The sequence below is a fragment of the Cylas formicarius genome, unplaced genomic scaffold (assembly GCF_029955315.1).
Source record: "Cylas formicarius isolate icCylForm1 unplaced genomic scaffold, icCylForm1.1 PGA_scaffold_2__14_contigs__length_35257938, whole genome shotgun sequence".
Lineage (NCBI taxonomy): Eukaryota > Metazoa > Arthropoda > Insecta > Coleoptera > Brentidae > Cylas > Cylas formicarius.
In genome coordinates this window covers 30,079,594-30,093,621 of record NW_026844319.1, presented here as the reverse complement: position 1 = coordinate 30,093,621, position 14,028 = coordinate 30,079,594, and the positions used below count along the sequence as shown (strand labels likewise).

The window sequence follows — 14,028 nt, the reverse complement described above, 5'->3', positions numbered from 1 at the left end:
TTTTGGGATGACATTCGAGTTGCGGTTTTGTTAAAAAAATATCACAATATGTTTCGAGAAATCAGAATCAGAAATTTTACTACCAAGCCTGTCCTGAAAGTGCCCTAAGCTATTAACAATGTCGCCAAAGTTACTTAATAATTAATTATCATTGTCGTCAATTTTTATTATTTTGTAAAAATTTATGGATTATTACCCCATTTTAATTACCCTCATTTCTTTAATTGAAATAAAAATTTTGTTGAAAAATATCACAAAATCTTTCGAGAAATCAGAGCCAGAAATTTTACGACCAAGCCTCATCTTAAAGTGCCTTAAGCTACTAACAATGTCGCCAAACTTCCATGTAAAATTTTTTTCCAAAAAATATTTAATAAATTATGATTGTCGTCAATTTTGATAATTTGGTAGCAATTTTTGATGGACTATTACATATATAATATCCCATTGTCCACACAATGGTTGATAACCTGGTTCCTGAGATTCTTCAGCTGGACATTTGATACGAGTTTTCATCCTATTCACCTCTACTGTGGCGGCTGTTGAATCCTGGCCTTGCACCTGTCTTTCTGTTCGCATCTCTAGAATTGAACTAGCCGATCGCTACTCAACTTATCGAACACATCTGAGAAGCCATCTTTGATACATTTTGACTTGCCGCGTTCGCTATGGACTTGGCTGGCCGCTTTAACAGATGAACTAGATTGAAAACTTTATTTTTGTCTCGAATTCAAATTGTAACTGAGATAAATTCTCAATAACAATCCCCTTTATTACAGGTAATAGGCCAGGTTATAACTGCGTTTGTATACTTCGACCAGAAATATAGTGCTTTTACAACCGACACCGTAATTAACTTTGCCTACTGTTTATTACTCCAAAACCGCAGCCCCTTATAGAACACCCTGCCGAGCAGACCCTCACCGGGAACCATTCCAGGACCGTCCTAGCAATTTATCTACCTACACTAACAAGCGGGATATAAGTATGTTTTCAATCTTTTTCGCCATACAAAGTAACAAGTCGCTCACGTTTCTTCTAAGTACACTATTGGTCTATGTTGCTCTCGAAATGTTTCAATTGCATTTAAATAATCCACCCTCCATTGCGAAATTCTTTGAGATTTCATTAGCACTTGACGTTTATGAATTGTTTGTAACTGAAAATCCATTTTCTTCAAAAAAGTACCCAACGACTCTTTGGCACAACTAATGGTTAAGTCTGTCAGTACTTTTTTATGCAGTTATAATTAAAACACTATTCTCTTTATAAGGGTTGTAGATTATACGAATAATTAGATCTGCGTGTTGCTCTTTAAAAACTTGCGAGGTACCAGCATCTTCTCTAACTTTCCTCTTGACTATCCCAATTGCAAAATTTTTTTTACAATTGACTTCGGAACTTTGCTCGTGTCACTTGTTTCCGTTGCTGCTCCTACTTCCTCTGCTGAATTTCCTTAGCCTTTGAACTATCCAGTGAAAAGAGTCTCGCAGTATCAATATTTATATACGAAGTATCAAATAGTATCAAGTATCAAGAACGGAACACATCACCCGATGTTACAATAAACGCTTCTACTTCGAAGATACCCCGCAGCATCAATGCTTAATCAAATTTAAAACGGTCGATTTACGTTTCAAATAAAAAAAATCTACAAATATTCCTTACGGTCCATCTCAGACAAGACCTAGTTAATGCAGAATAAACATCTGTTGGTATGGGTTGACCGTTAAACGTCCGAAGTAGTAAATGCACTATATTTTTGGTCGTACGATACTTAGTGTAGTAAATTAAGTAATTACTGGGCTTCTATCCATTGCATATTTTTGAATTATTGAATCGATTACTTTTAACGGTTTAATGGAAACTTTATGTGGGCTTCATGGAAAATTCCGTCCCATTTACATTTAAGTGTTATCTTATTATTATTATTATTTGCAAATTCCTATTTTTGATTCTTCATTTACCGATAAAACGTAATAAAAACCTGCTAGAACGAGATTTTATGCTGCGCAGGAACAGCTCCAAGAAGCAGGAGGACGCGCAGCCTGAGAAGCTCGCGCAGGAAGCTTACCGATTGCTGCGCACCGCTCGATCGGTGCTGAGCACCCGCGAGCCCAACTTGGTGCAGGCTGACGAGCCTTGCGACGTAGAGTTCCTCGCCCAGCTAGCCAAAGAGTTCCCCCAGACCCCCGAGCATCGGCCTCAGCGAGCCACCTCGTTCTACGTGAGCCCGAAGCTGATCCTGCCGGACCACGAGCCGAAAATCTCGACGGCCTTCAACCGGAAGCTGTCGCTTCAACTCACAGACGTGAGAAGGACGTCCGGGAAGTCAAGGGTGTCGCTCGCTGCAGACACCTATAGCGATTTCGTCGCAGGTACGACCAAGGTCGATTTCGAAGGTCACCAGGACAAGGGCAAAGGTTCCCCTCCTGCGGGGAGCGTTAGTTCCGCGGAGGATGAGAGCGGCTTCTCATCGCTCAACTCGTACCAAGAGGTGGGACTGCCGGGCGCCGAGGAAGTATCCGCGAGGAGCGTACTGCTGCGCAGCATGCTGCACAGCGGCGAACAACAGCCGAGGGACGTGTGGCAGAAGCCGGTCAGCAACGGTCAGCACAAGCGATGGCACTCGTCGCCAGCGGAACACTTGGACAAGCAATCGGTTAAAGTTTTGTGGGTATGAGAGTATGGCGGCTCCCGACTTATTTTTTTTTTAATAAGAATTGAGAGACGTCGGGGTCGGACCCAAACTTTACTAATTTTTAGATATTAGACGCGCGGATTTTAAACATTCTTCGCTTTCGATTGCAGTACAGTATTTTTTTTTGCGATTTTGGAGTAAATAAACTCGTAAAAAAGGGACGTGTTTTTTTTAATTATCAGTGTTAAGGCGGAGGATAATAATCATCATTGGTAGCTTTGTTGTGAGGAGAGATTCAAACCCGCTTAAATTAAAATGGGCTCTTTTTAAATGGAAGATAGTAGAAATCAAGTGGGGTTATATCTGGTGACGTAGGAGGTCAAGGAATATGTCTATTTGTAGCAATCCATTCATTTTTCAAAGAAACTTCCACATGCTTCTGTAATACTTTTTACAAAACTTCTGGATTCCTCCTGCGTCGGCTTTTGTTGAGTCGAACTTGCTAACGTTTCGCCAATCGTTGTTGGCTTCTTCAGAGCTTGACTGAAACTGGCTCGAATTTTACTATGTACCTGCTCATATATTGTTTGAGGTGGGCGACGGGCATAAACACCCATTCAAAAATCTAAAAATACTTAAAAAATATTATATACCTAAGCTCAAAAGATAGTAATTACAAATAAAATAAAACAACTGAACAACATTCTTAGTGATTTTTCTTTCTTACAAAAATGAGGGCACCCTTCCCATTGACCACAAAGAGTGATAACCTGAGAAGCCACTTTTTTTACCACATCGACTATTTTTCCTTTTTTGACATACAACTGGTAGCAGCTAGAACATCTAGCTCTTTTTTTCTATTCAGTTGGGCCAGTTTGGTCATCAGGGAAAATTGGTACTTCTAGTAGCCACAAAACCACGCTTTGTCTAAAGGTTGTTATGTTTACTGAATTTGGGTTTACTGAATTGAGATTATATAAAAAGTGTGCGTTTACCAGTGCTGCACCCCAAATTGGTTCGATCATCAGCTTTCGGTACCATTTGTTACATCTTTTAAGGGCTGTATTTTAGGACGCCAACTGGTCACTAACATCGACTGGAGACTTACCCCCTTCATAATCGACGATACATTTGGGTCTTATTTGTTGCCTATTTCTGGTAACCATAGTTTCCGTTCCAAATGGCATGTTGATAGCATCTGCACATCACTCTTGTCGCGCCACTTCAAAATGGTTACACTCTCTGGAGATTCTTTGTCAATGATTTCGCCTCTTGCTAATTTGGTATTCTTTATCTCTTGGGGAATAAATTTTCGAGTGGAACGTAACGTACTCACAAGGTGCGTCAAGCAGTTTATAAGCTAGAGGCACGCTGGTGTAGAAGTTGTCTACATACCTTCCTCTAATAGGTCCTCGATCAATTTCAAGGTTACATTTTCAGATGCTGATGATAGGACGCAGAGTTCCTATCATCAGTTAGGCCCTCTCAACATAAACTGATGTCTCTTCGATGAAATATGTTGACGAAAACTAAGGCGGCCCCTAAAGGGCACCATAGTTTCATCAATGCAAACTTTTTGTTCCGGTAGCGCTTTTGAAATTTGGAACAAATTTATCGAAAACATTGTCCATTTTATGTGTCCGGTTTCTACACTGCTTGGTCGTCATCAGCTAAGTGCCAAAATCTCAGCAGCATCTGTTTGGTTTGCGTATAAGTTGGTTTCGTCGACCATTGTTTGTATTATGTCGTTGGTCACAAAAAGTGAAAAATAATCTATTGGCTCAGCAATCGTTGGATCCACACCAGTGGTACCAGAAAACGCAAAGTTTTATTGCCTTCCTACAGAATCAGTCCAAACAATATTTTGGAAAGTATCGGTGATATTGACCTTAGCCCTCGGTCCAACAGTAAGCGGAACTAGCGATGGCGCCACTCTTGGTGAAGTAGCAGCCAATGAAGAAGGTGGAGTGGGAAGTACACGACGCCGACGGTGTGGGGGTGTAGATGTTTGGCTCTCGGTTGGCTGGGCTATAGTTGGGATCATCCCCGGAGTCAACGTCTTCATTACTCATGTCTATGTCATCATCTTCTTCAAGAGCCGCAGCTAACTCAGCGTCCGTTAGATATTTTTTGGCAATTGAAATACCCAAAAGTACGTTATATTTACTTCGCAATCTCACATATTCGATTAGACCATTAAAGGCCCACTTAGGAGAGCTTCAAAATGATGTATTACTCAGCCACTTGGAAACCGTCGGGAAGATACAAAACTACGTCAGAATGTGTCGTCAGAGCTAAAAACGAACTTTCAAATCTCGCGTACGTGCACGTTGGATGCACCTTCTTAAATACTTTTTACATGGTTGCGTCGCGACTTCCCGTACTGTCGGCATAGGGAGCATAGACCGTATTTGTCCGAATGTTCATTTGTCCGAGAGGGAGGCTGGCAAAGCGTTTCCGTTGAGAAAGAATTTTCCGCGAAAAAAGAATAATTACGATTTGTTTACATTACAAGGTTTAGCTTAAAGGTTTATTTGCCTTGTAATTAACCAAAGAGTCAAACCTATCATACATGTGTTTGTTTAAAGGTTCTCAATTATTTTAAATAAATCATTGCGGTCATAGTAAAATTGTATTTAGGCACCTCTTACTCGGAAAATCGCATACGACGATTATCACGAATCATGAAATGTGCCAATTGTTCTCACAGCTAAAGTTATTGATGATTTTTAAATTTATTCAATAAGCAATATCTTTGGATTATGCAAAAAATTAACCAGCTACCTAGTATACCCAAGAATCAAAAACTAAAAGTTACCTAAGTAGTTATTGGGGTAACAAGTATCAAAAAATTGAAATTGCATTAAAATTTTAGAAAAGAACAGCGCCCATTACTTTAAAAGGTCAAATGATATACCTACCCAAACCTTCATTGTGGTATGTTTAATAGAAGTTGTAAATTTTTTTAGCTTAAACAATAGCGTAAATTGTTGTTCTCTATATCATGTCCAATAACCTCTACTTTATTTCCTAAACAGTTAATTTTATTTTGTCTTCAAGTACACTGTATAGTGGAAACCACCTATATAGATAATTAACGAAAGTAAAATAATTTAAAAGCATTTTATAAATTAATTTGCTATTTGAGCCTTGATTGCACTTGCATTTTAACCGAAACATTTGGATAAATGTTTCGGTCGATTTCGGGTGTTCGTCGCCGGTGCCTCGGGTGATTGGGACAAATCCACATTATAGCACAGTGGTGGGGAAACCTTTATTGAGACGGGCCATTTGTAATAACTAGACGATCGTAGCAGGCCAGGGAATAATACTAAATCGTTAAAAAATTTATGCGTTTTATAAACATATACATATATTATTACATACACATATTATTTTAATAGTAAAAAAGCAAAAGATACAAAATATAAAATGAATTTAATGTAGTTCTTGATGTGAAGTACTTTATTTTCTGGTGTCATTACTGGTTGATGATGCATGAGGAAAGTGACTGTTTTATCAAAATTTCATCATAGTCGGGTTCCATTTGCGAAGCAGAAATTCTTAAAAAGGTGCTCATCTGTAATTCTATTTCTTAAAAAAGTTTTCCCAAGCTTCATTGTTGAAAAGATTTGTTCGCATATATAAGATGAGCTGAACATTGTCATTTTTGGGAAATTATCCGGACTCAAATTTTTATAAAATTCTAGTAAGGGTATTGTATGAAAAGTTGGTTTCAGGATAGTATTATAGTCCAGTTCTATTAACTATTAACAAATGGGGTCGCAAAAATACTAAACTCTTGTTCCATTTTTCTGAAATCGTGAAATCTCCTTTCAAATTCTCAAGATAGTTTTCTCAAATTAATTTCGCATTTTTTAATATTATTGTTTGATATAGTGAATTTTAAAGATTATATTCTTGGAAAATGAGAAAAATCAGATTTAGAGATCTTGCGATTTAATTTTTTTTCACCTCTTCACTTAACGATGAGTAGGTTTTCATGTTTGCTCTTGAAATGGCGTTCAATGTTATATTCTTTTAAAACTGCAACAGTTGTTTTGCAAAGCAAGCACACAGGTTTAAATAAAATAAAGAAATATTTTCACGTCCATTCTTCTCTAAAAACTCGACATTTTGAATCTACTTATCTTTTTTTAACATCCATTTTAGACGGAGAATTGACGAATTAAGTAATGCTCTTGCGCGGGTGTTTGTTGAGGCAGTTTCTGGGATTACACAAACAATTACTCGAGTCACAGCGCGTCGTTGCAGATAACTTGACTGAGTCGCTGACTAACTGATCTTCGGGCGGCCTCGCTTGTATTTATACCTACCTGCAAGAATTGTTCGGGAATTGGATTTTTCCGGTTCTTTCGGAAAAACAGATCAATGAATCGAAAATGCGAGCGTGTCTGGAAGTTTCCAGCGAAGAGAAGTCAGCTGTTTGCGTTGGTTGGATTTGTCTAGAATACTATTGTGTTTTCAATATCGCCGCAGGTAGTTTTTATGCTGGTCGTCACATTGCGAAGAACGCGTTGAAACATTCTTACGACGGCACTCTTAAACAGGCCGGCGCACAGTGGAACGAGCCTGTACAAACTTCGGACGTACTGGTTAAAACTGAACGATCAAATATTACAAAGACATATTACGTATTTTAATCTACAGCACTTTTCTGATTTAAATCAAAGAAATTATTTTTTCAAATCAAAAATTTACAACAAATATTTGCTTTTAAACTTTGTTACTTAATTATCCTAAATAAGCCTATAAAGAAAGCGGAATAGTTAAATATACTTATGTTTTTTATAGCTTATAGAAGAAAGACCACTAAGATGCGATAATCGGAACTCTATTACATATAAAATAATCTAAGACTAAGAACCTAAACATTTGAATGATATAAAGTTTTTTTTATTGTTCCCGAACTGACAGTATTTTTTTTTTTAACTTTCCAGTTTAGAGTAACCGTAAGTAAAATGCCCAGACATGCCCGCGTTTATATTAAAATATTATCATTTTGAATATTTTATACAAAACAAATTCGAGTCCGACTGATCCGACGGGATCCGACCGTCCTATCTACATCGAATTTAAGCATGCCATGCACAAAATAAGTGACGCATGACGCCTCAAGTTGCAACAATATTTTGACGTTTATGTTATTATTGACGTAATTTAGTTGTAAAAATGGAATTTACTAACAAAGATTTTTGCAATTTTCTCCTACAAAATAAAACAGACTTTAGCGATTATAATTACCTTTATGAAATAGTGCTAGATAATATCAACAAGGCTTTATCGAGTGGTGCTAAATTGGAGTTAAAAGAGGCTTTACGAAAGTTTTGTTTTAAATTGAAGGAAAGATATATTAAAAGCAGTTACAATAATAATCGCTTTTTTTCAAAAAATTCCAACTGGTTGAAAAAAAATTTCGATATCCCAGAAATTGTAAGAGAAGAAATGTTAAATTCGCTTAATGAACCTGATATTGAAGAAAAGGAAATCCAATTAGAAAAGAGAAAATCGTTCTCTGATTTGCAGGACTTTAGTGCAAGACATAAAAGGAGGAAAACGAAAGACATTAGAGATCAATATTCATCCTACGGGTTACTTTTTGCAGCCAAAACAAACCTACGTTCTGAAGGATATACGGATTTTGCAAAGGTAACTATAACCAACGATAATAATATTATTATATAGGGTTATTTACGGTGAGTGTCCTATGAAAATTTCTGGAAAGGAATAGGCGAATTTTTTTTTTCAGATTTTCCTTAAATTTTTTTATTTTTTTACAAGTTTTTGTTTTTGATTATAAACGATAGCTCATAAAAAGTTAAGATAGCAAAGTGCAAGCGGTTTTGCGCTAAGTCGAACCGTTCAGCTTTTACAGACCCTCATAAATATCAAAAAGGCCTATTAAAAATACAGGCCTAATTTTCCATCTTATTTCCTTTAATTATTTGATATTTTAAAAATTGTTACTTTCCTATATACAGGGCGTTTTTAAATAGGACACCTTAATATTTTATTACATACCTATTTGGATCTTAGGGCCCAAAAATAAGCACTTTACTATAGCAAAATGCTATCGTTAAATATTAAAAATATTTTAGCGAAATGTTTAAATGTATCTGCAAACTATAATAAGCACGTCTTTTTAATAAAATTGTAATAATTCCTTTTCTTAGTCAAAAATAATAATAATGCCAACTGTCAAACTCTTAGGTCCCTACAAAGGTGTATTTCTTATTTATAGGTCATAGAATATCTCATGGAAAACCCAAGCCAAGCCAAAGAAGTAAGAGAATTTTGCCAGACTAGCAGGCACAGTGTTAAAAATATTTCGGGAGAAAAAGCGATGAGCATCTTTGTTAATTCAAAGATGTCAAAACACCAATACAATACTCTACGACAATCCTTAATCCTCGAAAATATGAACCATTTTCCTTCATACTATGCCATACAACAGACTAAATTAGAATCTTATCCACCCAAAGAATATATCACTATAACAGAGGTATCAGCATCTGTTAAACTTCAGGCTCTTTTAGACCATACCCTTTTAAGGATATTGAAAACTGTGGAATGTGTTACGTCTAGCAATGATATTATTTTAGTTAGTAAATGGGGTTTTGATGGCGCATCCGGGCAAAGTACTTATAAGCAAAAGCTAACTTCAGGTGAAGATTTGAGCATTTTTATTTCCAGTTTGGTACTCATAAAACTGTACAATGTAAAAAACGACACTATTATTTGGGAAAATAAAAGACCATCTTCGACTCGTTATTGCCGTCCACTAAGATTTACATTTGTTCATGAAACCCCAGAGGTAATAAGAAAAGAAAAAAAATTAATTGACAAAGAAATTGAGAATCTTCAAGCCACCCAAACAAAATTCGGGCTAATAGGGCACAAATTACTTTTTACTATGATAGATGGTAAAATATATAATACCCTTACAAATACATCTTCTATGTGTTGTTATATTTGTGGAGCTAAAACAAAATTTATCAAAAACAACCGGACGAAACATGTTATTCTTTTGGTATTTCGAGCTTGCATGCTTGGATTAGATGCATGGAATGGATGTTGCATATTTCGTACAATTCAGATTTTAAGAGATGGTCGTGTACTACTACAGAGCATAAAAATTTAAAAGCTACAAGGAAGGCCAGAATACAGGAAGACTTAAGAAATGAATTAGGTATTTTAGTTGATGTGGTAAAACAAGGGGTTGGTACCACGAATGATGGAAACGCGGCAAGAAAGTTTTTTTCCGACTGTTCCACAACTTCTAAAATAATAGGCATCGATTTTACATTGCTTGAAAGGATTAAAATAATCCTGCAAACCCTTTCATGTACCGAAGAAATATGCCCTTTAAAATTTGATCTCTATACAGCCCAGACAGCTAAGTTATATGTTTCTCTTTACGACTGGTATTACATGCCCCCTTCAGTCCATAAAATTCTAGTTCACGGAGCAGATATTATAAGAAATTTTGTGGTACCAATTGGAAAGCTCTCAGAAGAAGCCTCCGAAGCTAGACATAAAGAATTCAGAAACGTCAGGGAGTTTCATGCAAGAAAGACCAATAGGAGGGCTACAAATGAAGATATATTACACAATTTATTACTTTGATCTGATCCATATATATCACATTTATCTAACAATGGCTACGAAAGAAAATCGTGCTTGCCGCTAGAGGTCAAAAGCCTTCTCAAATAAAATAGTGTTTCATATTGGCATATGTTAAATGAATTATTAAAGTAATATTATATTTAGTTAGTTACTTATTTTCCGTTAATTTTTATTAACTTTTAAATATTTATTAAAATTCTAGTTAGTTTAAAATTTTTTAAATATATTTAACTTACCTTATTTTCAAATATAATTTTTGGATTTTGCCATAGCGAATTTATCATCCCGTATAAACATTTATATATATTTGTGAAAATTAAATAAATTTATGAATAAAAATGTTCAAAATAATCAGAAATATTTTTTTAAGCGAACGGTTGACTCATGTCCGGAAAATCGTATCTTTCGTTCCACTGTGCGGCGTAAACCTTTCCGAGTGCCGTAGTTACCGGCATAGACAGGGAGGGCCTCTGTATGTCTCGTGGCTACGCGTTCGAAACAGATGGTCACGTGATCTCGGAAATCGTCAGGCGCGCCTTCTCGACCACACTCTACCCTTGACGGTTGCAGCGTTCGCCGCTAAGGGCGCCACCGTCGCGCCCGGCCAGACGGCACGCGTGCCGCTCCAAGTGGGTCGCGCATGCGCCGTCTTTATCGGCGAAACACCGTCGCGTACGTCCCGATGGGTTATGTTGTAAGCGATTACGCGACTGATCCGCCGCCGGCGATGACTTTTTATCAACGCGAAACGCGCCGTTATCAACCTTGGACCTGGGGAACTGCGGTGGCGCGTCGCCACCGCGTCGTCGTCAGAGAGCAGCACGGCCGCGACGAACTATTTTAGATTTTCGTGGTCCGTCGGCGAGCGGGGCCGCCGCCGTCGTCACACCTCGCCCGATTTTTCCGCGAGTGCAGTGCGTACCGTGTGCGAGAACGCCGTTCCCGTTTCGTTTTTTTCTGTTTTTTTTTTCGATTCCGTGCGTTCGAGGGTCGCCGTCGCGGCCTCCTCGATCCCCAAAGCCGTCAAAATTCCCCGCTCAATTTGTAATTTTAGTGACAGTGATAGTGAGATGAGCTACAAGGACCGCGGCTCGCCGATCCTCCTCGAGAGCGGTCTCAAGTCGTTCCTCGGACACCCGGGACACAGTTTTCCGCTGATCAACGGTGAGTGAGTATAACCTATACAAATAGTGAGGGTGGGGGAGAGAGCGAATCATATGATCTCGCGCCGCGGAGATCGCAGTCGGCCGGTATTTCTCCGTTTCGACGACTGACCACGCGTGTATTCGTCAAAGTGACGAAACGCCGATGTCGAGATGATCCGGAGTCACATGTCCGTGCGGATACGCGCCTGCGCCCCGCCGCGCGTCGATCGCCAGAGTTTTCCGCGGCGCGGCATTGCCGCGCCTCGCAATGAATGTTTCGTTTTTTTACGCGACGAAAATGGAGAACTCTCCCGTTCTTGACAGTTTTTACTCAAATGTCTGTACGGTGCGCCCCGCTTTAGAACTGCGCCCCTTTTTGCAGGGCGAAAGTAACAATTTCGAAAAATCCATTAAATCGATTCTTTTCTAAAGTATAGCTCCTCACTAAATTCGAGATCTCGACAACGGTGCATCGTACAGCGTAGCCGCTGGTACAGATGGAATCGGCATAGAAAAAAAATGTTTTTATTTTTTGTCTGTCCGTTCTCTGTTCCAGTGTTTTTCGACGATAACTTCCGAACGGTTTGAGCTACACGTTTCAAATTTTGCTCCTTTTTTAAGCGTCCACGGGATGCATAAGATACATAAAAATGTCTGCGTTCAAACTTCGGCGTCCATCTTTTTTTTTTTTCGATTTTCGACTGTTGCTGTGAAACACGTCCGAAATTTGAAGCTATCGACTTCAAATTTGGCAGCCAAATAGCGTTTGGTCCCCTAACTTGGGGGTCGGGAAGTATTTAAAAAAAAATTAAAAACTGCGTTTGCAAGGGTCTTAGGAAAGGATAATTTCTCAAAAAAAAATTCTTGAACGAGAACACGTAGAAAATTTGGCCGCATAAACTTACATTCTTGACAATCTTTCAAAAATGTACATGGTGCAGGCAAATTAAAAAAAAAAAACTGAAAAATTTATATTATTGAAAATTCATGATAACTAAAAATTTGTATTTAATGTTCTCACTTATTGTAAAGGGTGTTCGCCATGAGATGCTCTCGGACCTCCGAGATTGTGTCGTGGGTTCTACGGCGGTAAATAAGGCACAAAATTTGAAAACTACCAAACTTTTACTGAACGTAACACTATAAACTTCTAAAGAAACAATAATAATCACGGGACTTTCTTTATCCCCAGGAACTCCGTCGTGTTGAACGTCTTCCGCCCGTCTCCTCACCCTTCACGAACCGACTTTTTAACCGGGAATTGCAAATATCCCTTGTTGCCGCACTTCACTTTTAATCGCGCACCACAGCCATATTCCGTGCAATATTAAAAAACGTAATAGCTGCACTAAATTTGCAGCTACCGACTTCAGATTTAAACTATTAAAGTCGGGCGCAATTAGCTACCCCAAAGTATATACATTTTTTTGTAATTTTGGCTTTCAGAAAAACGTGTTTTCTCCATAACCATTCCCTATTTTTTGGCTCTTGGGTCAGTACCCAGCTTTCACATCCAAATGTTAAAATCGGGATGAATATTGTTTTGTATATTATAATTTTGGTTTTAGTGGATATTTACCCGTTTCCTATGAAGCTTGATTTTAAAGTGTGAAGTAGTCTTGAGGCACTCTCGATTCCCGCATTTAGTTCTGCTTGGTGACACCCGTTGCTACTAGTTGTACACTCTGGTATTTAAAAACCTTAACTTGCTCTATCATTTTCTTATTTAATTCGATGTTCCGAATTCCATTTGCTTCGGACGTAACCATAATTTTCGTTTTTTCTTCCTTGATTTTAAGGTTTTTCTCATTCAGGTTTCCAGGTTCTTCTTCAGTTCGCTTTCATTTCTTGCAAACACAACCACATCATCTGCAAACGCAAATTCGCGTATCAAAACGTGTTCCAGATCTTTATACCCTACTTAGAGACCGGATGCTCTACTGATTCTTGTTTTTTGCTATTGCATCGTCCATATATATAACCAGGTCTTAATAAGTGAATACCTTTTTTTTTCTTCAGAGTTTTCAATGCATTGAAAGCTTGAATTAGTAAGAGTAAGTCTGATTTTCAGGTTTTTTTTTCCTCTAAAAATTAGGAACGGGTTTATTGGATTTTTTTTTTTAATTCGTTGAAAATCGTTTACGCTCTTTCTAAGATAAATAGATAATGCCATATGAATACGAACTACTTTTTTATGTATCTTAAAGAATAAAAGTAAGTGAGTATCTCAAAATTACAAACATTAGCATAAGTAAAATATGCATGAATTCAAATTTTGGCAAGAAAACACAAAAACCACAAAAAGGTCATGACATTTTTGTGAATACCATACCATACTTTTTACGAGTTGGGAAGCTAAATTAAAGTAATAATAAAACAAAATATTATTTATGTACCTGTATTCGTTTCTTGCTGCCTATTACCACAAACATCATGGTGTACTTTAAGTATTTCGACTATCACTGGAATTTCTTTCTTTCTTCAGATTTATTTGGATATGTTCTTTTAATGTAAAACTGCCATATCCTATGAAAAAAAAACATAAATTTTCTTGCAAGAAACGCGTTCTGACGAATGGCAATTTGTGACCACCCT

At 37.7% G+C, this 14,028-nt stretch overlaps 2 protein-coding genes across 2 annotated transcripts in view; both read left to right on the top strand.

The window, feature by feature from the left end:
* Positions 1-2,843, top strand: part of LOC132698179 (uncharacterized) — a 37,624-nt gene extending 34,781 nt beyond the window's left edge. Inside the window, exon 4 of the mRNA XM_060664110.1 lies at positions 2,017-2,843. Coding sequence (XP_060520093.1) covers positions 2,017-2,683 — 667 coding nt within the window. The 3' untranslated portion in view covers positions 2,684-2,843. The remainder of the gene's footprint in view (positions 1-2,016) is intronic.
* Positions 2,844-10,754: 7,911 nt separating this feature from the next.
* The window catches only part of LOC132698752 (hepatic leukemia factor), a 104,994-nt gene continuing 101,720 nt past the window's right edge, over positions 10,755-14,028 (top strand). The window contains exon 1 of the mRNA XM_060664985.1: positions 10,755-11,452. Within this exon, the coding sequence (XP_060520968.1) occupies positions 11,359-11,452 (94 nt within the window). The 5' untranslated portion in view covers positions 10,755-11,358. The remainder of the gene's footprint in view (positions 11,453-14,028) is intronic.